Raw genomic sequence first — 27,087 nt, forward strand, 5'->3', positions numbered from 1 at the left:
GCCCAGGATCCAAACCGGCGAAACCCTGGGCCGCTGCAGCAGAGCACGCGAACTTAACCACTTGGCCATGGAGCTGGCCCCTGAGAATTTTTAAAATATAGGACAGTCTTTGCCTTTGAGAAGTCTGTCTGTTGGAAGAAAGAATATTTTACATAAATGAGAAGTTAAATGCCAATAAACAAGGCTGTCATTAAGCATCTTGATTTATGTAGGGCCCGGACACTTCAAATGTATGAATAGCTTTATAATCCTCATTGATGCCTAGAGAGATGCTACACTGAGATTTAAAGTTAAATTAAAATCTGTTCACATTTTTTAACTGCTTTATTGAGATATAATTTGCATATCATATTCACCTGTTTTCATTATACAGTTCAATGATTTTTAGTAAGTATATGAAGTTCTTCAACTCTAATCAAGTTTTAGGACATCTTCATCACCCCAGTATGATCCCTGGTCACATTTTCTTTTTTTAACCATTTCTTCCAAGATGTGTGATGAATTTTCACAGGAAAATTGTTAATTGTGATGGAAATCTCTAGGCTGATGACAGGGTGCTCTAGGTCATGGGTTGGCAAAATGTGGCCATGGGCCAAATACAGCCATGCCCATTCTTTGACATATTGTCTGTGGCTGCTTTCACACCAAAGAGAAAGCAGCCACAGAGTTGACTAGTTGCAACAGGGACCTCATGGTTCCCAAAGCCAGAAATAATTGATATCTGGCCCTTTTAGTTTACCAACCCATTCTCTAGAACCTTGCAGTTCAAAGTGTGGTCTGAGTCCCAGCAGCGTCATTTCCTGGGTATTTGTTAGAAATACAGGATTTCAGGCTTGATCCTAGACCTGAATCAGATCTGCAGAATCCTCAGGCGATTGATATGCTCATTACTGTTTGAGATACACTGCTCTGGAAGTTTTATTTTAACTGATGACATACAGTAAAATTCATACCACTGCTAATCTCAACAAAGCCTTGAAGAAGCAATATTTTCTCCCAGACTTAGTGAAGTCATTATCTTCTAATGATGTATTTTCCCTCATAGTAATTCCTTCTTAATGTTCTTTTTCTTAGGCAGAAGATAAAGAGGAAGAAGATGTATCTGGTGAACCTGAAGCTTCACCAAGTGCAGATACAACTATCCTGTTTGTGAAAGGAGAAGGTAATAGAGGGATGTTGGTTTTAATTCAGATACAGAAATTTTTAAAATGACAAGTTCACTTTTGGGGAAGCATTTGTAGTGCTTAAGGTTTTGATTCATCTTCGTCTCTTATGTTACAAGTGGGCTGTAAACATGTATTTTTTTTAAAACCCTCTTTTATTTGTATAAATACCCATATATATAAGGTGGTATTCCTGTCATTAAAATAAGGAGAAAAATAAATACTACCCAGTTTAACTAGAAATTAAATGTCAGTTTGGAAGATACTGTTTTTAAACTTTTTTCAAACAGCCACAGTAAAATAACTCATATTTTGAGTGTTAACATTAGTGAAATATTAAATCTTTACAATTAGGCCTTGGTTGGAGCCTAGGTTTAATCTTAACAGAAATCCTATGAAGATAGTATTGTTAAACCGAGATTTAGAAAGGTTAACAGCTTGTCGAGGGTTACTCAGTTAGTAAATAGATTGTGGAGACAGGTTTCAGGCTCAGATCTGACACCAAAGCCTGTGCTGTGCTGGGTGAAACTCAGCTCTGTAGACTATAGTATGATTGTTGAAGACTCGTTACTTGAACTTAGTAATTTTCTCGGTCTTCTCAAGTTTTTTTAAAGATTAGCACCTGAGCTAACAACTGTTGCCAATCTTCTTTTTTTTTTTCTCCCCAAATCCCCCCTGTACATAGTTGCATATTTTACTTGTGGGTCCCTTCTAGTTGTGGCATGTGGGACGCCGTCTCAGCATGGCCTGATGAGCTGTGCCATGTCCGTGCCCAGGATCCGAACCTGTGAAACCCTTGGTCACTGAAGCAGAGCGCATGAACTTAACCACTCGGCCCCCAGGTTTTTTGTTTTATTCCCACATGTGATCCAACTTTATGCCTACAAAAAGTATGTAATTTGATTAAGAGATTTTTTTCCCATATTTTTGTAGCTTCCTCCTTGGGTCTTAAAATATGTATTTTGAGTAATTGCTTAAAGTAGATAGGGATTACCTGATTAATTTTTTTATGTTCTAACAGATAAAGTTTTTAGGTGAGCTTCTTAGACTTTGTCTTTTTGTTATTCTCTCCATTATCTGTACCAATAACAGATACTAAGTTGGTGGAAAGGTGACTTCATCAAGATATGTAGCCCTACTACAAGATAATCTACTGCAGAAAGTACGCAACTCTTTCGTAGACCACGTAGTTTGGATGTGATCTGGTCTGAAATTGAAATGTTCAGTTAACTCAAGTTGGAGTGGTAGATTACGGACAAAAGGGTTCATTTGTACACCAACTCCAATTACTAGTTAGTGGATGATTGGAGTGCCCTATTCAAAAGGATTCTGAAACCAGGTTGACACACAGCAGGAAAGGGTGCCAAAATCCATTAGTAACGTCTGCTGCTTGTTTTTTACTCTTTGAACCTTTTCTAATCTTCTGTCTTTTTTGTTTCTTAGATTTTCCAGCAAATAACATTGTGAAGTTCCTGGTAGGCTTTACAAACAAGGGTACAGAAGATTTTATTGTTGAATCCCTAGATGCCTCATTCCGTTATCCTCAGGACTACCAGTTTTATATCCAGAATTTCACAGCTCTTCCTCTGAACACTGTAGTGCCTCCCCAGAGGCAGGCAACTTTCGAGTACTCCTTCATTCCTGCAGAGCCCATGGGTGGACGACCCTTTGGTCTAGTCATCAATCTGAACTACAAAGATTTGAATGTAAGGCCTTCTAAACCTTTTTTTTTTTAAGTTAGAGATGGATGAGGGAAATTGACATTGTTTAATGAGTATTCTTGTATTTATTCATTGAGGTGCCTTGTCTGTGGTTGAAACTGTAATAGGCACTAGGGAGGCAAAGATAAGTTGTCTCCGTCGTCAAGTCTATAATCCACTGGGAGAGATAGATGTAAAAAGGCAGTATCACAGTATGATAAGGGATACATACTAGAGATAAGTATATAAGGTGCTCTGGTATGAAAGTGGAAGTGACTTGAGCTGGATCTTAAAAGGAAAAGCAGCAGTAAGCCACACACACAGTCTACTGTTTTTGAAATAGTTTTAGCAGTAAGGTTTATAGTTTATGAGAACCAAATAGCCTAATATAAGCTCTGTTGTCAACTGTTGCCAGTCTTTTTTTTCTCCCCAAATTCCCCCAGTACATAGTTGTATATTGTAGTTGTGGGTCGTTCTAGTTGTGGCATGTGGGACGCTGCCCCAACGTGGCCTGACGAGCAGGGCCATGTCCGTGCCCAGGATCCAAATCGGTGAAACCCCGGACCAGTGAAGCGGAGTGTGCGAACCTAACCATTCGGCCACGGGGCAGGCCCCTTTCTTACGGTTTTTAATGTATGTAGTATATGTCCAATGAATGAATGAATGAGAGAAGCCCACTATAATTTTACTGCTGAGAGTTGACCTCTAGATGCCACATATTATGTCTGTCTTCAGACGAGAACACATCTAAACCATTCTCTTTTCAAAAAAGTTTTCAGAGAAGGAAATTTCACCCTCTCTTGGAAGCGTAGTCAGCCTTTTCATCTTCCTAGTGTCATGTTTACCCTATGTCTGAGTTAAATTTCTCATGCCGCAATGAAGTTTTCCTTTTTTTTTCAGTTAGTAGAGTAGGAAGGGTTTTTCATTCTTCCTATCTTCAAAGTAATGTATTAAGCTTCTTCAACTTTACAGTTAAGTGGCTTGAAGAATTAGATATTTTCTTTTGTTTTCAGAATTAAACTTAATCCAACAGGCATATATGTAGTTCATCTCATTTTGAATGTTAGTTTCATCAGTGTGTTCTGATTATTAGAATTATCAATAGAAGAACACAAATTGAAAGATCTTGAAGTAAAACTTAAATAGTTACAGTTTAGCAATAAGTGACAGTTTTGAAAAAGTACTGCTACCTTTGTGTGAAGCATCAAGCACTGAAAACAGCTCTCTGTGTATTGTCTCAGTGATTCTGGGGCATTTGAAAACTGAAATTGTGCTGAACTGACAGAACTGTTTCAAGACCACAACAGAAAAATATTTTGATACTGAACATCACCAACCCATTTATTATAAAGATACTGATTTCCAATCTATTGTCAGTTCCCCCCTGCCAGGAAGATTAGCCCTGAGCTAACTTCTGCCAATCCTCCTTTTTTTGCTGAGGAAGACTGGCCTTGAGCTAACATCCATGTCCATCTTCCTCAACTTTATATGTGGGACGCCCACCACAGCGTGGCTTGCCAAGCGGTGCTACGTCCACACCCAGGATCCGAACCGGTGAACCCTGGGCCTCCAGGAAGTGGAACCTGTAGAATTAACCACTGCGCCACTGGGCTGGCCCCCATTATCAATTTGAATTTGACTTTTGTTCAAGTCTAGTTCTTAAAATGATCTTCTGTTGCAGCTATTGTTGTGCATTTTTTGCTCTTTGTTTTGGCGGACTACAGACAACAGAAGCTAGGGCTTCTAGTGTAAGAGTGTTCTGTGGGCTTTGTTTGTGCACAGTTTTATCTTGTTTTTTTTTTTTTTACTTACCTGGTTCCTCATACTTTTCTCCTCCTCCCCCCAAAGAAATTGGGGGACAAATGCAAAGTTGGAGGCATTTTTTATTTTGTAGGAGAAAGTAACATCATGATGTTGAATCCCTGACATTGAATTAGGGCAATTATGTATGATTTTGTTGAGTCTTACTGACCTTCTAAGTGATAAGAAGGCTGTAGCATATCTGTTAGGGTAATGGTTTTAAGAAATCTTATAAACTTTCATTCTTTCAATGCATTTCAGATTTTTGTTTTGGTTTTTTTTTCAAAACAGGGCAATGTATTCCAAGATGCTGTCTTCAATCAAACAGTTACAATTATTGAAAGAGAGGATGGGTTAGATGGAGAAACGTAAGTAAAAGTAGAAATATGTAGATCTTGATCTCATTAGGTGGGACTGGAAGGCTTGCTTCTATCAACATATTTTTAAGTGGTGAAAATGGAGTAAACTATATATTTGGTGAAATCCTCACTACATAAATCCATACTTTAGATGATTCTTAAAATTGTTAATGCCAAGTTAGAAAAGATAGTTGAAAATGAAAAAAAAATTTTTAAAAAGATGGTTGGCTTTCCATCTTTCCCCTCTTTTAAATTCTTTTCCACCCTGTGCTCTTAAACTGATCATAAGCCTTATCTAAGTTGCATACCTCTAAAATTGCGATTGAAAACGTAAAGCATAAGATTGTATCTTGAAATGTGTTCTTTGTGGATGATGAATCATTTCATACTGTATAATTATGTGTAATTCACCAAAAGTTATTTTTAAATCAAACTGCAAAATAATCTAATATTTGAGGGAGACAAAACCTAATGCAATTATAAAGTAATTTTTTTCACTTTAGATCATATAATTGCTTTTTTTGTTGACTAATTGTTCTTAGAGATAAAGTAAATTTATGAACTTATTACCTAGATCTAAGTTGAATTTAAAAAATTTTATTCCTTTTCCCAAGAAGTTATTTGGAAAGCTTATATTGTGTTAGAATTATAGTTGTAACTAGCTGTGGTGTTTCTTATGAGGTAAAGCAGAGTTACAGTTTTAATTAGCTGTGGTATTTCTTATGAATTAAAGCCAGTTTCTGTTTTCTTCTTTTATATCAGAATCTTTATGTATATGTTCCTTGCTGGTCTTGGGCTCTTGGTGGTTGTTGGCCTTCATCAACTCCTAGAATCTAGAAAGGTAATTACGGATGAACAACTCTTATAGCCATAGTTGAAAAGTTGTTACAGTGTCGTCAAAATTAAGTATAATCTAGTTATTTGTGGCTTCTTACTTTCACCCTGAGTTTGTAAATTTACAGGTTTGTTGTACCTTTTTAAAATAAAACCCGAAGGTGAGACCTTGGATATTTGGCTTGGACTTGTTTAGACTTTTATACACATGTGCAATTAATGCCCTTTGCACCCTCCAGACTGATCTTTACCTTATTGTTATTGGAATTCTAAATTATGCTGGAATTCTTATTCCTTAAACTCAGACATAAGATTTCATTGTTTACTACACTTTTTCATGGATGTTATTTTATCTGTAAGCAGTGCAGCTTTTACATTTGTGTTTATACTCTTAATTGTAGGGATAATGCATAATTAGCAATTAAATGAGTCTTTATTTGAAAAAGAAGGAATGAATTTGGCTGTATTTGTTCTGTCAGTCAAACTTGTGTTTTCTTGTTAGGGCCGTAAGGTGGCCACACTGAAGCACCCCGTCTTCATGGTTTCTCTCTCTTGACGTGGTGGCTAATTTCACCACCATGTCTTCATCTCCCTCTTCTCCCCGACCCTGCAAAAAACCCCAGAAAACAAAACAACTCATACTACCCCTCTCAATGGAAAGTATAACATGATTTGTGTCAAATATATATATCAACCAGACCCTAAACAAGTGCTAGACATTTTGGTGACTCTCTATTAAGCATTAATTCAGGCAGTCAAATCTATATTAATGGGCCAGCCTGGTGGCACAGCGGTTAAGTTTGCACATTCCACTTTGGCAGCCCGGGGTTTGCCAGTTCGTATCCTGGCATTGGCGAGCCATGCTGTGGCAGGTGTCCCACATATAAAGTAGAGGAAGATGGGCACGAATGTTAGCTCAGGGCCAGTCTTCCTCAGCAAGAAAAACAAAAAAAAAAAGAAAAGAGAAGGCTTGGCAGCAGATGTTAGCTCAGGGCTAATCTTCCTCAAAAAAACCCCAAACTTTAAAAAAAAAGTCTATGGTAAAATTAGCAATAAATGTTATTAGTAAGTACTTGCTCTTTAAAAAAGAAATACTTAATGCTTAAATTTAATTTCCATAACTCACTTTGCCTCATTATTATAATAGCATTTTTGCCTACACTGTGTATAATGGCATCTCCAAATTTTTTTTCCCGTATGCGTAGGCCATTTTTTAGTTACCTTTCTGTGTGTTCAGAATCAGTGTTTGGACTGTATAATTAACACTCTGTTTCATAGTAAATAATTAGTTTTTGTTTTTAAGAGCAAGGCTAGAGAATGGGATTGAATCGCTTTCTTATTTTCTAGCAGTTTTGCTGCAAATACTGCTCTAGGGACAAAGTTTGAGATTGTTAGCTTAAATGAGATTTTATGTTCTTGTTCTGTCTGTGCCAACTGTTTAAGTGTATTTAGCTAACAATGTAGAAATCTGTTGGCATGCAGCATTTCAGTAACTTTCCTGAATTTTTGTTGAATATAGAAATAAATTTATTCTTTAAGATTTGATTCCCAAAGGAAAAGAAAATCATTGTATAATTAGAAATTCTTCCTTGGTCCACCAATTGTATAGTAACATATGAAGCTTTATAGCAGAGGAAAATGTCTTTAAAGCCTGAAAATAAATAATTGTTGTGAAAGTTTATTCCTTGTTATTTATTCTTTATAATTGGTGCTGGACATGATTTTCCTTTCTCATTAATAAAATTCTTAAGTAAGAGTATGTTTTAAAAGAAAAAACACCTTTGTCTATTAAGATATTTAACTTAAGTAGCTTGATAGATCTTTTTAAAAGTATAGTAAACAATATAATGGAACTCCTTTAAAGTAATGTTTTATATTCTCAGCGCAAGAGACCCATACAGAAAGTAGAGATGGGTACAGCAAGTCAGAATGATGTTGATATGAGTTGGATTCCTCAGGAAACTTTGAATCAGATCAGTAAGTACTTTTATGAACTTGGCTGGGAACCTTTTCTCTTAAAAGGAAATTAAATTAAATATCTTAGATTTAGCAAAAGTGCTTGGTCAATGCTATTTAGCATTCATCTTTTATTTGTGTACAACCTAGTATAATTGATTAATGAAGGCTTTAAAATTTTCTTTTATGTGGTGTATTTATGCTTTAATTTAGAAACGTCCAGATCTACAGTTTTATATAAATATGTAAATTCTCTATATTCCTAATCTTTCTCCTGTCTCTTTTCTTTCCTTTTGCTTCAGTGCAGAGTAGAAGAGGTGAGGTGATTAACTTTTTTCGTGGCATTTGCTGTGGTATTGGGGGCTCTTGTATAGCACATGAATACTTTACGGTCAGTTTAATGAGTAATGGAACAGTCTTCTAGGACTGTGTTTGTTAGAAAAACTACCCAGTATAGTTTGAGAGAAGAAATGGAAAATACTTCCTGGTAGTTTACCTAACAGGTATATTTCAATTTTATTACATATGCAGTCAGTTAGAATACTAATCTTTCTAAAAGAGTATAGGATGTTTTTTCTCCAATTTTAAATGGACTTTTAAAAAGCATTTATTATAAAAGCAGTGAGGCCTCATTGTAAGAAAAAATATAGTACAAAAGTGAAAAACTGAGATTACCTTTTGGCTCCACTAATCCCATTCCCCATCAATATTTGGTGTTTATGTGTTATTCTAAGTATTTTCAATATATTTATCAGCATATATGTCTATTGTTTCCATGTGTTTTACGCAAATATCATGCTGCACACACTTTCTACAGCCTGAGTTTTCACACTTTGCATATCTTTTTGAGATAGTTACTTAATAAATTTGCTTCAGTGTTTTTAATAATTAGATAGTAATCTTTTTTATGAAGGTGTCTGTCACGATAGATTAAACCTGTTTTGAATTGAAGAGTGTTATTTCCAGTTTTAAACTCTTACAATTAAAACTACTGAGGAAACTTAGATAATAGTAAGAGGTGGAGCCAGGATTTAAATGAGTTTGTGCAGTTAAACGCTCACCATGCTACCTAAAGTAGTATATTGTAAAGGGGAGTGAAGCATAGTTATCAGATAATACTAAGTGCTCGTGTGTAAGCATTTATTAGAAATTTTTTAAAAACTTAATATTCTTATTTAAATTTATGAGATTTAAAAAAATTGAGATGTAACTAACATAATATTAGTTTCAGTTGTACAACAGAATGATTCAGTATTTGTATATATTGTTAAATGGTCACCACAGTAAGTGTAGTTAACATCCATCGTGACACATAGCTACACAATTTTTTTTTCTTGTGATTAGAACTTTTAAGATCTACTCCTTAGCAACTTTCAAATATACAATACTATGTAGTATTATTAACTATAGTCACCAAGCTGTATATTACTTCCCCATGACTGACTGATTTTATAACGGGAAGTTTGTACCTTTTGACCCCCTTCACCCATTTTGCCCACCCACCACCTGGCATAAATTCTTAAAAAGTAGAATGGCTAGGTCTAAGATTATGTACATTTTAATTTTTATGGAAAGTGTCCCATTTCCCTCCCAGAAGATAATGCCAGTTTATGTCCTCATCAGTGTACAATATTGCCTTTTTCTCCTCTGCTCTCACTAATCATTCTGAAGTATTAAATATTGTCAAATGTTTTAATCTGTCAATATGATACAAAGTGGTATCTCATTGTTTTTCATTTACAGTTAAGAGTGAGGTTTGGCTTCTTTACACACGTGTTTATTGGCTGCTTAGTATTTCTTTTCCTGTGAGTTGGCTGTTCAAGTCCTTTCTGGGTTTACAAATTGTTTTCCTTATTCCTTTCAGTGAGCTCTCTCTATTGAAACACAATTACAGTGTGGTAGGTGGTTTATTCAAAGTGTGTTCAGAGTAATAAGAGCATAGGAGGGCCTTCCCCCTCTAGGGGAGTAGGGAAAGCATTCACAGGAGTTGATATTTGACCAGAGTCTTGAAAAGTTGGATGAGGCGGCCTCTTCCAGGTTTGTATGCTATGCTAAGGACTTTTGACTTTCCTTCTAGGTAAAAGGCATACTTTAAAGTAGAGAAATAACAAATTTACGTTTTATATGGTGAAAGCCTTGTGGAGGATGGTTAGCAAGGAGGAGCTACTGGAAACAGGGATAACAGTTAGATAATTTCAGAAAAACATATGAGAAATCCTTAGGGGGCTCAGGCAGTAGTGATGGGTGTAAAAGGGAGTAGAAAGATGTTTCAGAAGTGGAGCAGAGTGGGCTTCTTGGATGTTTTAATGAGGGAAAGTGAAAGAGTGTTCTGCGCTTAGGCAGCTGGATGGAAGGTGATCTCGTTAATATTAGGGAATATGGGAAGATGAGTGCACCTGTGTGAGGAGAGATGAGTTTGGATTGTTGCATGTGAGGAGCCCATGGAGCTCCCAGATAGGGATGTCCGGTGAACGTTTGAAAGTTGTTGAGAGCACAAGTGAATAGAGCTTTGAAATCATTGGGACATATAGCATAGGTGGTAGCTGAGGTTATGGGAATAAATCTTTCTTTGTAAGGAAAAACTTCCTATATCATCCTGACATTCAGTGTAGCAAAAAAGAGAATTGGGGTGAAGTGTTAGACCATGGCCTCTCTACGATGCATCAGAATTACTTATGAAGTCTGTGGTATGTTTAAATACAAGTTCTTTAAATATAGTTGTATTTTAAATATCTTACACAGAATTAGCTGAAACTACTTTTGAAAAACATTAAAAATTATAATTAAAAACTAAAGTCACTGTGACAGTTATGGGACCATTTCTTCAAAGAAATTTTACATGTCAAATAGATTGAGAGTTTGGTTTCATAGTATCTTTCTCCCTGTTCATGAAATAAAAAGCTGAGAATTATTACAGTTATAGAGCAAAATTTAAATCATCTATAATTGTATTTTCAATTGGCAAATATTCAGTATCTGCTATGTTACAGTACTAACTAGGTTCTGAGTGATTTATTTGAAAGTTAAGAATATTACTTTTAAGAATTTACGTTTCTACTTGAGGAAAATAAGGCGCATATATGAAATTTTTTTTTTTTAGATTGGTACCTGAGCCAACAACTGTTGCCAGTGTTCTTCTTCTTCTTCTTTTTTTTCCTGTTTTTTCTCCCCAAATCCCTCCCAGTACATAGTTGTATATTTTAGTTGTGGGTCCTTCTAGTTGTGGCATGTGGGATGCCGCCTCAGCGTGGCCTCATGAGCGGTGCCATGTCGGCTCCCAGGATCTGAACCAGTGAAACCCTGGGCCACAGAAGTGGAGTGTGAGAACTTAACAGCTAGGCCACAGGGCCGGCCCCATGAAATATTTGAATAGTCAGAGATAGTATGTGATTATGTGGTAGAATGCGTAATATGGATAACATAAGTTAGGTAAAGGGACCATATTAGAGTCAGGGGAGACCTTGTTGAAGGAAAATTTAACTTATGTTGGGTACCTTCTATGTACTGGGCATTCACTCTGTAAGGTTAGCTGCTATCTCTGTATTTACTGATGTGAAATTGCTCTTAAGAAAAAGTAACTTGCCAAGATTCACAACTAGCTTTGTCCGCATTCTAAAGCCCATTTATTTTTCCCAGTGACACTTAATATTCAAAGATAGATAGAGTTAAAGTCACTGAATATTTTTTAACAATACTTGCTTATCTTGCTCAAAATCTGATTGTTCAGCCTGAGTTTGTTTTAGGACCATGCCGGTACCACCAAAGACACTTTTATTATTCCTTATCTTTTCCCATTTTAAATGAAATCCTTTGTTTTGAAAAAACTTCATAAACAATGGAACTCCTAAACGGCATTGAGCTAATCCAATTACCCAATTAAGGTGATAAACTTTTTATCAAATTCAAGAGATTTTGATCCTTTGTGTCCCCTAAGCTTATCGTTGAGAGGCATCTTATTTGTTAATTAGTTTTGGAATTTGAAAATATCTGGAAGACACATAACACACTGGCGCATAACCATACTCCTTTCTCACTATTATGACTTTTAGCAAAACCCTGGGAGCCTGGGAGCCCTAGACAGAGCCTAATCCTGTGAAATCAAAGGAGTCCTGAGAGCATTTCAGAAGTCAGGGGCTGGGCTGGCCCAGTGGCGCAGTGGTTAAGTTCTCATGTTCTGCTTCTCGGCAGCCCGGGGTTTGCCAGTTCAGATCCTGAGTGCGGACATGGCACTGCTTGGCAAAAGCCATGCTGTGGTAGGCATCCCACATATAAAGTAGAGGAAGATGGGCATGATTGTTAGCTCGGGGCCAGTCTTCCTCAGCAAAAAGAGGAGGATTGGCAGTCGTTAGCTCAGGGCTAATCTTCCTCAAAAGAAAAAAAAAAAAGACTTGTTTAGAAGTCAGGCGCTTAGAGGTTAAGGAGAAAGAAGCCTCTGAAAAGATAATCGTGTTTTTTCCCAGCTACTCTTAACTTGCTCTTTTAGAGTATAGATTTCTTTTTTTCCTAAACAAAAGTCACCTTTTTTAACTTGCTTTTTTAATACTGAGATATTTTAAAGTTACAAATATGATGATGACACACTACCTCTAAAACATTTCTGTTTGCAAAGAAACATTTTCCTGACAAATAACATTATCACATTTAAAGGATTATTAATTATATTAATAACCAGGGGGCCGGCCCCGTGGCCCAGTGGTTAAGTTTGTGCGCTCTGCTTCGGCGGCCCAGGGTTTTGCGGGTTCTGATCCTGGGCACGGACATGGCACTGCTCACTCATCAGGCCATGATGGGGCAGCATCCCACATGCCACAACTAGAAGGACTCACAACTAAAAAAGTATACAACTATGTACTGGGGGTCTTTGGGGAGAAAAAGGAAAAATAAAAATCTTTAACCAATCTATGTTGAAATTTCTCCACTTGTTTCAAAAATATCTTTTATAGCTTTTTTTCCCCCCAACATAAGTTGATGCATTGCATCTGGTTGTTATATCCTTTTAAGTCCCTTTTAATTTACAACAACTCAAGAGATTGGCTACCTGTCCTCTAGAAAAGGGTTTCTCAAATTTTGTATACAAATCACTTGCAAATCTTGTTATGATGCAGGTTCCGATTCAGTCGCTCTAGGGTGGGGCCGAAGCATCAGGCGTTTCTAACAAGCTCCCAGGTGATGCCAGTGCTGCCCACCCATTGATCACACCGAGTGATAAGGCTCTAAAAAGTCCCTCCTCCAAATTTGTCTGATTGTTTTGTCCTGGTGTCCTTTAGTTATAATTTATTTAACCTGGAAGATGTAAAGCTGTAGGCTTGATTAGATTTAAGTTGTTAGTTTTTGGATAATAGCATGCATTGTAGCTCATGAGTGCTTCTTCCTGTATCACATCAAGAAGCAACATCTGATTGTCCCATCTTAGTGCTGTTAAATCGAGTGCTTGATTAGGGTGGTAGCCGTATGATCTTTCCATGTAACCAGGAAGGGTTAGGTCTTTCTGCTTGCAACTTAGAAATTATCTGTGTGGTATATCCAGTTCTCTAAGCGACTCACCAGTTGATAATCCTTGCATGAATTGGTAATGTTTCAGAGCTTGTAAGTGATGAGTTTCTATTGAAATTTCTTCCATTTTTACTAATTGCCATTCTTTTGTAAAGTAGAGCTTTCCCTCATCAGCTGGGGCTTTTTGGTTACCCTAAAAGACAGCTCCTACTGAAAAAACAGGATAAATGCTTAATTCTTTCCTTTGTTTTCCAGTTTTCAAAGTAAAGAGTCTAGAAACCACCCAAATGGTGACAAATGAGTTTTTTCCTAATTTTCTCCTTTGTTATTTATCGTAAACTCGGATTTTCATAGAATCATTGTATTTCAGTTAACTTTTTTGGAAGTAACGTTGGTTTATAACATTATATAATTTTCAGATGTACATCATTATGTTTTGACTTCTGTGTACACTACATCGTGTTCTCCAGCAAAAGTCTAGTTCCCATCCGTCACCGTACACACATGCCCTTTTGCTCTCCTCCCACTCCCTTCCTCTCTGGTAACCACCAATCTATTCTCTTTATCTCTGTGTGTGTTTTTTATCTTTCACGTAAGTGAAATCATATGGTATTTGACTTTCTCTGTCTGACTTATTTTGCTTAGGATAATACCCACAAGGTCCATCCATGTTGCCACAGATGGCAAGATTTCATCCCCTTTTTTTTTTATGGCTGAGTAGTGTTCCATTATATATACATATACCACATCATCTTTATCCATTCATTTGTTGATGAGCACTTAGGTTGTTTCCGAGTCTTGGCTATTGTGACTAATGCTGCAATGAACATGTAAGTGCATGTATCTTTTCAAATTAATGTTTTCATGTTCTTTGGATAATACCCAGAAGTGGAATACCTGGATCACATTTTTACTTTTTTGAGGAATCTCCATACTGTTTTCCATAGTGGCTGCACTGTTTTACATTCCCACCAAGAGTGTTATGAGGGTTCACTTTTCTCCACATCTTCTCCAACACTTGTTTCTTGTCTTTTTAATATTAGCCATTCTTACGGGCATGAGGTGGTATCTTGTGGTTTCGATTTGCATTTCCCTAATAATTAGTGATGTTGAACATGTATTCATGTGTGTGTTGGCCGTCTTTTTATCTTCTTTGGAAAAATGTTCAAATCTTATGCCCATTTTTTAATTGGGTGGTTTGCTTGAGTTCTTTTTATATTTTGGATATTAACCCCTTATCGGATATATGATTTGCAAATATCTTCTCCCAATTGGTAGGTTGTCTCTTTGTTTTGTCGGTGGTTTCTTTTGCCACGCAGAAGTAACTTAGTCTTTTTGATGCTCAAACATTGTTACAGTTTTGGCTAGACTTTAGGGATGTCATTGATACCGAGTGACATTGTAGGCCCATTCTGTGAACTACTAAGCTAGAATATATGCATTTTTTCAAATCATGAAATCCTTTTGATATTTTCAGTTTAATTTTAACAATATTTTTACTTAATTTTGTATGCTTGTCTTTCTTTTTTTTCTCTAAAGTCTTGATTCCTCAGAGCCGGAGTTCTCAGACTTTAGCTTTCATCAGAATCACCTGGACTGCCCATTAAGCTTGCTGGGCCCCACCCCTACAGTTTCTAGTTGAATTGGTCTGGGGTGAGACCCAAGAATTTGCATATCTCAGTTCTCAGGCGATTTTAAGGCTGCTGATCCAGACACACAGAACCACTGTCTTAGAACATGATTTTCTTAGAGTAAAGAGGTTGAGCCAAATTGCAGATAATTAAGGAAAAAATAGCCATTTCTTTCAAAGATAGGGACATGTGCCTTGTGTATTTGAAGACAGAATGGAGAAAACCCAAGAGAAGTTTTGAAGATTGTGGAACAGGAGGTGTACATGGAAGTGGAAGGTCCTCCAGCTTTGAGGAATTCCCTTTGGAGAGGAATGGTGTTGAGGACTAGGATATTTAAGAGGCTGATACTTACTTAATTTGGCAAGAGCTTTTTCTCATCCCTGTCTCATGAGAATGTACGGGAAGGAGGAATAATTTGAAACAATGTGAACCCATTAGTAGTAAGTTTTCCTGATAAGTTTTGCATTTCAGATTAGGGCACTTGCTTCCCTGATGTCTTTTTAACTATAATTGATGGACTAGCTGATATTTTTTTCTTTTAAAGATTGGCACCTGGGCTAACAACTGTTGCCAATCTTTTTTTTTTTTTTTTTTCTGCTTTATCTCCCCAAACCTCCCTGTACACAGTTGTGTATGTTAGTTGCAGGTCCTTCTAGTTGTGGGATGTGGGACGCCGCCTCAACGTGGCCTGACGAGCGGTGCCATGTCCGCGCCCAGGATCCGTACCCTGGGCCGCCGCAGCAGAGCGCGCGAACTTAACCACTCGGCCACAGAGCCAGCCCCCTGACTAGCTAATTTTGATAGAAAATTATAGGATCTTTGCTTAATTACTAGTTTTTTAAGTGTATACATAGGAAAACCTTAGTCAGAAACTATAAGAATGAAATCTTTTATATAATTTGACTTTTCTTGTTCACTCAGGGATCCATAAGAAAACTTTTGACTTATAGCTCATTAATAAAAAAAAAATCCCTCTGAAAGCTATGTATGTAGTACTACTCTCCCTAAGTAAGATAGAAAATTAGACAGATTATACAGTCCGAGAAAGGGAACAGGGACTGGCTAAAGTTGCTGTTAACATTTTTCCTTCGTCTTCTAAAAATGAAAAAAAGTTGCAGACAGTTAATGATTTTACTACAATTAGATAAATTTCTTTAACATCTTTCTTTTAAATGAGCAGTATAGGCATTTTCAGATCTCCCTCATTTGTTCAACATCCTTAAACATCATGCTTAAATGTTTTTTCACTTAAGTGATTTCTTTTTTCATGTTGTATTTTCTACATGCAAGAAAGCTAAAACATTTTGACCTTAAATAATTTATTGGATTTTTTTAGGTGTTTTTTTAAGTTTTTTTAGGGTTTTGAGAAGGGTGGTAAGTGGGAGATTGGGTTTTTCTTGATGGTGAAGAGCATTAGTATACATCTCAGTTACTGTTCTTTGCTGAAATGAAATGGCGCTTTCTGGGTTATCGAGGTATATGGAGCCACTTTCCCAAAAGCTCCATGACTCCACAATATTCTCCGACTCTGTTTCTCATTTGTGTGCTTCTTAACGTTGATGTGCTAGACAGACAGGTAATGAAGCTTTTTAGACTCATTGTTAAGGTAAACTGAATTGGCTGCCCTACTGACAGGGTCAGATTCTTGTGTGTTGAAACAGGCATCACAGGTCCTCTAAGGCTCTTTTCCATGTATTCCTATATTTAAAATCCTGCTTCAGCAGGTTGAAATTGTTGGAAATCAATAATCTCCACTTCACATCTGCATAGTAACAGCTGTGTTCACATAAAAGCCTATTAGATTCCAAAGTACTTTTTGAATCATCAGTATATTAAGCATATTGTTTATTTTAAAAAAATTATTTAGAAATTGGTCAACTATGTAAAAGCAGTACTTAATCTAACCTTTTTGAAAATCTGATGAAAGTTGTAGTCTTTCTTCATCAGAAAAATGCTTCTGTGCTCAGTTTTGGACACACATCATTACTAAGCTGTTTAATAAAGTAGCACGAGGTCAATTTTCATGTGATATGTAGACTCAGTCGTAATATTTCAGTCATTAACTCTTAAGCAGATTCTTTTAAAAGAATTCTTAGCTTCTAAATATTCTTGACAAACATTTACTTATATATTTCTTAAATATAGGTATGGTCTAGTAATTTTGGAAAGTAAAAATTAAGCTCTTTTAGACAGATTTTTTCATACCTGTTAATGAAATGCTTACAAGTGAACCCCATACTTTGTTGAAAACATCTTTTTCCAGCCCTTCACTTTTTTTTAATGGGAAAAATAGAGTTTTTAACTTACTCCACAAAGAGCTTATCTTCCTAATATGTAAAATGCTCCTAGAAAATAAGAAAAAGACAATGGTCAGAGAGAAGACAGCCCTTCCCTTTTCAAAGAAGCTTAGAGATGACTCTTCTTACTGAGTGGAAGTAGAAGAAACTCATCACCAATTTATTTTTTATTTAATAGACCCCACTAAGAATCTAACATAAAAGATAAAGAGAAAAAAAAAGATAATGCTTATGTGCGTAAGATAGTTTTAATATTGATATACTATGTAATTTCCTTTATCCTGCTGCTTCTTCCAGGTAAATTTATGAAATTGCCAAAATTTGCCAAATGCATGGTTGCATTTGTAAATACTGTCTTTAATTTGTAACCAATATAAATTTGTCTGAGTTGCAAATTTCATATCTTTTACACTATTGCTAAAGTGTTTACTTATGCATGTATAAACATGTTAAGTTGTACATTCAAAATTTTGCAGGGTGGCTTCAACATTACAGTAATCATGATTAGATCTTTTCTCACCCTAATGGCAAAAAGTTTCGTTTTAATTCCGTTACCTCTTGAAGGATTATTTTAAAGCTTAGTTTAAAAACCTAAATTAGATAAGAGGCATTTATTATTAGATAGTATCCTTGCATTTGTGTTCATTTTTTTGAATTTAATGGTAAAGTTGAAGGAAAATGCTTTTTAAATGTCTTTTGAATCCAACGCACTCATAATAGTCAGGCAAGTTAAAACTTTCTCTTTTCTTCCAGATAAAGCTTCACCAAGAAGGTTGCCCAGGAAACGGGCACAGAAGCGATCAGTGGGATCTGATGAGTAAATGTTCCTTTGTGCAACAATTCAGTCTTTACTTAACCTGCCCTAATGTTTTTCGGCCTGATGGGAATTAGTGCAGAGAAGCCATATCACCATAGAAGGCAACTACTCCTTATGTGTGGACTGAGCAATCAGAGTCTGTGATGATAATATTGCTGAAAATGCACTGCATTCGTTTTTCTAAAGTAACAAATTTGGTTTTTTTTTAAACCATTAAAATCTGTGTGTGCGTGTGTATGTATGTGAGCAGTTGGTCTTACCGGAATCATTGTTGAACTACCTGAAACATGCCTTTAGAATACTAAATATGATGCAATTGTCTCTTCCTTTTTGACATTTTTATATTTTCCCCCAAAACGCAGTATTTGCCCGATAGAATATAGATGTCCTGCCTTGAACTGTTTTAAAGAAAACAATTTGTTTCTTAGAATAGCTCAAATCCCAATTGATGGCACAAATTAGCATTTTGTTGTTATTGTTGCTGTTTTACAAGTAGTATTCTAAAGGCACAAGCTGGAACAGCTGCTTTTTAGCAATAGAATTGTTTTGGTATCTTGCTGCTGTTTACTGTGATGCGCACCTTCAGAAAACTTCCCAGATGAGTTCAAGGAATTTGGGGATCTCTTGAGCAACAAAATTGTGAAACATGAAAATTCTGCTGATCTTGTTGTATAAAACCAATCCCACTCTTTATCGTAAAGAAAATGGTACATTTATGGAAACTGAGTTGTTTTGTCCATCATTGCTCTGTTTCTGACCTGAAGGATAGCTCTGGAATGATTTTAGACCCACTGAGTTTTTTTTTGTTTTAAGAGATCATTTTTCTCTCCTTAGTAGATAGAAGCATCTTGCTTAAGAGAAGTTGCTTTGGTCACAGACTGAGCCGAAGGTAAATTTATAAAGAGAGAGAGAGACTCCAACTGATCCTAACCTGTAAAAGAAAAAACAAAGAGAGTTGGGTATTTTTTAAATGGTTAACCAGTTTTTTTAATCTCATCTTTTGGGGATTTTTGATTGTTATATAACCTTTTTAAAGTTAATCTGAAGACTTCCAAAATTTTAAGCAGTTAAGCCGTCAGAACCAAAATTAAATTGGACTTCATAGAATTGTCTTAGAGAGTTACTGTGGCCCTAGGTAGTAAATTAAGTTTGGCATTATTGTCATACTGGATGAAGGGTGAAGTAAAATAGTGTGAACAGATAAGAGGCTTTTCCCGTCTGTCTTTAAGCCATATTCTCCCATATATATTTTGTAAGGAAAGGGTAAATGAAATTTAAGTGGCTGTTTAATTCCTGATCTGTCTTCATTATAATGAACTGACCCGTCTTCATTATAATTTACCCCACCCGTACCCATGCTCACACAAAAACAGCAGAGCAAAACATAGGCAAACAAAAAATATTTCTAAGTTGTTTAAGTATTTAAACGTCTGAGCCAAAGCCAATGATAATAAAATAGAAGTTATTGTATAGTTGTTAATCGCTTTGCAAGTAGGGGCTAAGGTGTCAAATTTATATTGGCATTGCTGAACTATAAACTTTCTATACCTGTAATATAAAGTGTTTGAGTTTTTAATTGGGCTGTATGATCAGTAGTTTATTTTGGAAAAGCTCTATGAGCTCTAAGAAACTGCATGGTTTTTTGTTTAATGTAATATAGGAGACCGTCCACTTTCTCAAGGAATATATTCCAAACGTTTTTGTGAATGTCCAAGTTTGTGAAACTACTAGAACATAATGCAATGAGGTGTAATTACGAAATTTAAATGACCTATAGAGCGTTCTATTGAATACCTGGTGATATTTAGGTAATGGCAAAGCCACACTGAGTTACAGGTGCCAGTCCTTGTGACTGCTAAGTAATTTGCCTTACATACCAGCCCCTTCCCCTTCTGAGGTTCAGATTAGTGCTTCAGAACTTATTTGTCATGTTTTATTTTTTTAGCATAGATTCGGAACACTTGAAAACTCTTAAATCCTCAGATGCCAGGGGTGTTCTATAGTATCAGTAAGTGTTTAGCAGAAACTAACTCCATAATGAATGGAATTCAATTCCACACATGGTTTGTTCAAGCACACTTAATAAGTAGCCTATTTTTTAAATGTCTTTTTTAAATGTAAATATTTGGATGAAGTTTTTGTTTTGATATATTCATTTGCTACACCAACCATGGTTTCAGAATTCACGTTTTGAGCAACTTGGTTTCAGAATCTGTAAAATGAGCTGAGAATCTTGTATATCCAACCTGTCACTCAGATGTGTGAGAATAATGTGTTCATAAAGCATGGATCTTGCTTTGGTTGTGCAGCTTCATCATTCATTTCATGGTCTTACACAGTAAGTGACTTTGAGACTATTCCTGCCCTCTAACGTGGTGTCCGAGGAGGGGGCCGAGGGAAATGACACCGCCAAGGCTGAAGCCTGAGGAAAATAGAAATCAGAAGGAAAGGAGCGTGGACTTGATTTTAGTGAAGTTTTTAATTTTAAATAAGCTTCAGAAAATAGTGACTTTGATAGGAAGAAAAGGCAAATTTAGATCTTAAAAAAAATAAAATGTTAAAAAGCCATTGCCTTAAAGGTGTATTTGCAGTGCATCAGCCTGGAGTTGTACTTTGGCTCTGTTGGGGAGACGCAAATGTTGGTACTGTGACACTGAAACTTTTATTTAATGACTTGTGTTATTTTGGAGGTAGAATAATTAGATAAATGACATAATATGCAAGGCTCTCATATAGCATTTATCTTTTATGGTACAGTGATATCCATACCCTTGGTATGAAGGAAAATTTACATGATTTAGTGCATTTAAATAGTGACGTAATCTTTTTTTAAACCACGAACTCAGCCATACCCATTATCTCTCACCAAGATTCTGATAGGTTACATCTTTGATTTTTCAGTCTTTAGTTCCAAAATTAGATGTTAGCTTAAATTCAAAAACATTCCCAGATACACTTGAAGTAATCTACCACAGTTTTGGACAGTATCATTTATAGCTGTGCAATCAATAAGCTTGCTCTAATTTTATTAAATAAAATCCTACTTTTCTTTGAACTAGTATCTCCAGCTTAGTGAAGAGCAATGTGACACACAAACAAGACCCTTGTTAGTAGTATAAGTGGAACATTTCGATTCTGCTGTTAAGCTGATATGTACAAACATCATCCTTAGAGGATATAAGGAGAGAAGAACAAAACTGACTTGCAAACATCTAAGTAAGACTTTCTTTAGAACTCTTAGGAACTTTACTAATTAGTATTTGTAATGATTTTATCCTTTTTCATTTACACAAAAGGCTGGGACTTTTACAGTAATTATATAATCTGAAGGTCCTGGAGTTTTTCTTTTTTCAGATTTTGGAATTATTTAGGAATATGGCTCTAAGGTTGGGGTACCGTTTAGCTGCCTTTTTAAAGGCGGTATGAAAGGAAGTCATTTATTAAAATCAGCCATGCACTGTGTGCTGTTGGGCCTTTCCGTTCATCCTCTCAGAAACCTTCACGACAACCCACTGCGATGGAACGCCACTCAGCCTAAGCGGATGCTCTTCTCATTTTATTCATGGAAAAAACAGGACCTCCTGAGTTTCAGTAGCTTGCTCAAGGTTACATATTGAATATGGCTTCAGAGATGTCTTATTCTGAAACGCACACCGTCTTTCCCCTCCACCCTGTTTAAGATGGAAATTTCATAAAACCAAGCATTTATAAATGCTTGGTTTTCCAGAATCAATCAACCAGAAAGTTCAGATAACCTTAGTACTGAATATACTATATATATATATATATATAAGGGTATATAGTATACATCACTTTAGTGTACTGTACAATAGTGTGTAAATGCCCCTCAACTCCAGAACACACTAAAACCCCAAAGAATCTTCTCTGCTGTTATAAGATTTATCTTAATGTTTGTGGTATATATAGATATATGATTATTTGAAATTTGACCCTTCATTTTCTATATGATAATTCAGTTATCCACAGTACCCTGTGTAATCTCTGTTAATGACACACACCTCTTCAAATGTCCCCGATTAACAAAATCATCATTTTTACAAGCATTTTCAAGATGCATTTCGTAGTTTGATTGGATTGTCAAGTTGTAAAGGGTTGAAAGATTGATCTTCTGTTGGAGATGAGAGCAAAGGCCCTGTCCGTGGGCTGTACGACCAGAGAAGTGATAGGACTGGGATTACAGGTTAGTCTTCTGGCTTCTCTTCTTTTGGTTCAAATAGAGATTTCCCCTAATAGGCACAATGGAGCATTAAAAATAAAATTGAGTATCTCCTAGAAAACACAGGAAGGACAACCCATACTTAAAGTCCCTAAATCAGAGCCAAAGATGATTGACTAGGCCGTTTTTTGTTGCTCTGTTGTCCCTTACATAGATTTCTGTCACACTGCCTGTGACAGTCTCTAAGCTTGCTGATAGGTCTTTCTCCCTCTGCTGGACTGTGAGTCCAGTGTCTTTTTTTCTTTTTATCCCCAGCTTCTGGTTCACAGTTATCACCTGGAAACCTATCACAAGTGTTTAAAGAACGAACAAGAATATGGGGCCAATTTTCATCCACCGTTCTTCCATGGGCCTGTGTTCAGAAGTATTCCTCGTGAGAACCCAGGATCGCTGGTGGTTCTCTGAGGTTGGACAAAGAGAAGTGTTACGCTGTGCCAGCTTGGGGATTAGAATATAGTTAGCTCTGCCCAGTAACCAGTGGTGACCTTGAGAAGGCAGCTCATCCCTGGAGTCATGTTCTTTTTTTTTTTTAAGCCTTTTTTTTTTTTTTTTGAGTGAGGAAGATTGCCCCTCAGCTAACATCTGTTGCCAGTCTTCCTCTTTTTTTTTTCTCCCCAAAGCCCCAGCATATAGTTGTATATCCTGGTTGTGGGTCATTCTAGTTCTTTGACACGGGATGCTGCCACAGCATGAGTTGATGAGTGGTATGTAGGTCTGTGCCCAGGATCTGAACTGGCGAACCCCAGACCCCTGACTTGGAGCACATGAATTTAACCACTTGGCCACAGGGCCAGCCGTTCGTGTTCTTATTTTGTTTTTTGGGGTTTTTTTTTTTAGGAAGATTAGCCCTGAGCTAACTACTGCCAGTCCTCCTCTTTTTGCTGAGGAAGCCTGGCCCTAAGCTAACATCCATGCCCATCTTCCTCTACTTTATATGTGGGACGCCTAACACAGCATGGTGTGCCAAGCGGTGCCATATCCGCACCCGGGATCCGAACTGGTGAACCCTGGGCCGCCGAGAAGCGGAACGTGTGCACTTAACCGCTGCACCACCGGGCTGGCCCCTCGTGTTCTTTTTTAATTGAGAGATATTGAAGTGTCAATCTCAAATTGTCTGACTCTATTACCTACATACCCTAACCTAATACAATGTTATTAAATGATAACATTCCTCCTTAAATCTGGCTTACTCAGGGGAAAAAGAACTGAGGTATAGAATGGACTTTTGTCAGGCCACCTGGGTTCAAATCCCAGCTCCCCGTTAGCTGGAGGCAAGTTCTGTAACCTCCCTGGGCTTCAGCTGGGGCTGCCAGCCTCCTAGGGTTGTTAGGTGCTCAGAACATGGCCTGGCACGTGGGGAGCCGTGTGAGTGGCTGCTGGTGCTGCTGTAAAGCACCGTAGGCTAGTAACAGCCTTGAAGCAAGACGGGTGTGTGTGTGTGTACTTAGTGGCCTTCGATGTGGGGTGACAGTTAAATTCTACTGAAGAGAAGGAAGAGTTAAACATGATTCTTGTGTAACTAAAGAGTAAAAGTCTAAGATAGACATGTAATGTGGCTAGCTCTGGCTTTAATAACCAGCCAGAGCGATAGGGCTGCCCAGGGGAGCTTTTGTTGTAATAACTCCGTTAGAACCTGCACATCCGATTGAGAATTACATTTTTCAGAACTCTTGGAGAGGCTGCGTGTTTTTCAGGGATGCCACTGCTGTTCAAAACGTTCTTGAAACTCCTCACGGAATTTCTTTCAGCTTCGGACTGGGAGTCTCCCAAAGAAACTCAGTCTTACGTTTTTTCAGAGATCCATTTGTCTGATCAGCCGTGTTACTCACAGTTACCAAAGCAGGTGCTCCAGTTTTAAAGCCATTTTAGAAAGGAGTATGAGAAATATTTCAGTCGAGGATAGTGTTGGGATGGAGCAGATGTGTGTCAAGCATCTGCTCTGTGCTCTCCACATGCGTTCTCACAGCCCCCCTCAAACCCCGTTACCCAGGGTGAAGCGGTCTCACAGAGCCCAGCGGCCCCCGCTCTTCACATGGGGGCTTCTGCGTTCTCTGGCTTTGTTGGAGGAAGGCATACTATGAATACTGTGACAGGGAGCACACTCATATTAACGCACAAAACAGACTTAGTGTTCTAGGTGCACGATTTAGGATTTGCTTGACATTTTCTCTGAGGTAAATATCTTCTCACAGCCAAGAGTCAGGCTACGTTTATCATGACGTTATTCTGTCTTGACAGTGGCTCTCTTGAAGGACCCGTTGCCATCATCCTCGGTAGTAGAAGGTCTAAAGCAGCTGGTCCTTAGTACACATGAGAACAGGACTGTGTCCCCTTGAACTCCCCCGGGCAGTTTATTACTAGAGTTGCATATATTTTAAGGTCTTGCATTTAGTATCTTATCCTGTGCATAATTGAGTGACCTTGTCACCGCTAAAACATGTTGGTTATGTATTTTAACAATTTGTCCCTACAAGCTGATGGCACTCTGTCTCCAGTAAGTGGGAAGCAGGATGTAGAGCAGACTTCGTCTGCTGTCCTGATGCTGTCTGCGGAGAAGACGGTGGCGGGGCTCAGTCTGATGGTGGTGTGAGAATGTTGTATCTTGACTTTCCTCCGTTGCATTCCACCTGGACAACGTATGTAGTTTATACTGAAGCCCTTCCCAGAAGTCCTCTCATTTCAGGAACACCGGTAAGATTCGGTGACCCACTGGTCACTACAGGGGCTTTTCACACGCTGGCTGATGGTTTCAAGGAGAAGCCCTGTACACACGCTGTCTCGGTCATGTCTGTGCAGAGAGGACCTTACTGTGCCGACTGCAGTCTACGCAAGGCACTCGAGCTGTTACTGAGCCTTGCTTGTTGTCACGAGGGCCTGTCTTTCAGGTTCTTGAGAGACTTAGCTCCCGACCTGCGCCTCCTTTCCTCTCGTCGTCTGCATCTCTGGCGGCTTTCCTTTTTTGCCCACCTGGGTGGAAACCTCCGTGTCTTAAGTCTTGCGCGTGATTGTCTTGCTCCTCCAGCTGCATTCCTGTTTTGGTGGTGGTTTTCCCTCTTTGTCAAAATATCTCCTGTGCTCTTGGCTTCATTTTCTTCACCAGGCTTTCAGCCTTTTAAATTTCCTTCAGTGTAGCTTCTTCCCCCCAAAACCTGCTCTCAGGATCTCACGACTCCCTGCTTGACAGCCGCCTTTGTCTCAGTTTTGGGCCTTGACTTGTGCGTTTAACCCATTGGCCACCAGCCCCAAATTGCCCTTAGCTCCTGTGACCTGCTCTCACTTCCTTCATGTTTCCTTTAACCCCAAACTCAGGCTCATTGGCCCTCCCTCTGTGCTCGCCTCTGGGCAGTTCTGGCTTCATCTGGTAGCTGTGTTTATTACCTCAATCCTAATTTTCTAGACCTGAATTATTTTCTTAGTGCCATTCTGTGATTGGCTTTCACTTAAATTTTTTATTGTGACCCTAAACCAACACATCACAGATGTTTATTTCCCTCCGTAAACGTCCTCAATCTAACTTCTTGTCATTCTTCAGTAACATGGCTCCAATTTGTCCAACATGGACAGTGATTCGCGTATAAGTACTTAATCAATTCTTTTTTCATTCTTCTTTTTGTAGTATTTTTATTATAATATTTTGTAGTTTTTATTATAATTTCTTCTTGAGATACATGTTAATTGATTACTGTGATTTAAAAAAAAATTTCTTTTGAAAACGATCTTTTTAAATTTCTTTTTGTTGCCATAACTTTGGTTTATAACATTATATAAATTTCAGGTGTACATCGTATTCCCATTCCTGTGTAGATTACATCGTGTTCACCATCCAAAGACTAATTATAATCCATCTCCACACACATGAGCCTAGTCACCCCTTTTGCCCTCCTCCCTCCCCCTTCCCCTCTGGTAACCACCAATCCAATCTCTGTCTCTATGTGATTGTTGTTTTTATAACTTCTACTTATGAGTGAGATCATATGGTATTTGACTTTCTCCCTCTGACTAATTTCACTGAGCATAATACCTTCAAGGTCCATCTATGTTGTCACAAATGGCCGGATTTCATCATTTCTTATGGCTGAGTAGTATTCCATTGTATATAAATACCACATCTTTATCCATTCATCCTTGATGGACACCTGGGTTGCTTCCGGGTCTTGGCTATTGTGAACAATGCTGCAATGAACATAGGGGTGCAGGTATCTTTATGCATTCGTGTTTTCATGTTCTTTGGATAAATACCCAGCAATGGAATAGCTGGATAATAAATTCTTATTAATGTTAGCTCTGCTATGAATTAAATTTCAGTTCTCTCCATTTCAAAATCTAAGGAATTTAAGAACTTTAAAGAAATCTGAATTCATTCAGTATAGGCAAAATACCTCTGGTTCAGAGTTCTTTTTATATTTCCTAATTCACTGCAGGAAGTCTTGGGTTTGCTGTTTTAATTCTAGAACTTGCAAACTTGACACATGATTTCTGGCAGTGTATTTTAATCAGGTTATTTATGACAAAACTTGCTTCTTCAGTATAAGATTTTCTGTGTTGACTGTCTGAGAATGTTATCTGGCCATCTTTTAGGACTGACTGTTTAATGAAAGTGGGAGTAATGAATCCATAAAACTCTTGTACAGCTTTGAGAAGTGTTCCTACATTATAGGTTCCTGGAAATCAGTTTTCCAGTTTAGTAAACCCAAGAGCACCTTTTTTCTTGGTTATTTCCATCAGTCTGACCTGCCACACAAACGAGACTGCTGTCCTGTGAAATGCTTCTTTTTTATTTACATATCCCTTAGTTAAATC

At 37.5% G+C, this 27,087-nt stretch overlaps 1 protein-coding gene across 2 annotated transcripts in view; it reads left to right on the forward strand.

Moving 5' to 3' along the window:
• The window catches only part of SSR1 (signal sequence receptor subunit 1), a 42,799-nt gene that overhangs the window by 7,285 nt on the left and 8,427 nt on the right, over window positions 1–27,087 (forward strand). Inside the window, exons 3-8 of one of the 2 annotated variants that reach the window (XM_014842681.3) lie at window positions 1,075–1,162; window positions 2,607–2,869; window positions 4,955–5,031; window positions 5,785–5,863; window positions 7,740–7,833; window positions 17,987–20,346. In XM_014842681.3, coding sequence (XP_014698167.2) covers window positions 1,075–1,162; window positions 2,607–2,869; window positions 4,955–5,031; window positions 5,785–5,863; window positions 7,740–7,833; window positions 17,987–18,054 — 669 coding nt within the window. In that variant the 3' untranslated portion in view covers window positions 18,055–20,346. Of the gene's footprint in view, window positions 1–1,074; window positions 1,163–2,606; window positions 2,870–4,954; window positions 5,032–5,784; window positions 5,864–7,739; window positions 7,834–17,986; window positions 20,347–27,087 lie in introns of those variants that run through there. The other variant, XM_014842680.3, reaches the window with a different exon arrangement.

The sequence above is a fragment of the Equus asinus genome, chromosome 8 (genome assembly GCF_041296235.1).
Source record: "Equus asinus isolate D_3611 breed Donkey chromosome 8, EquAss-T2T_v2, whole genome shotgun sequence".
Classification (NCBI taxonomy): Eukaryota; Metazoa; Chordata; class Mammalia; order Perissodactyla; family Equidae; genus Equus; species Equus asinus.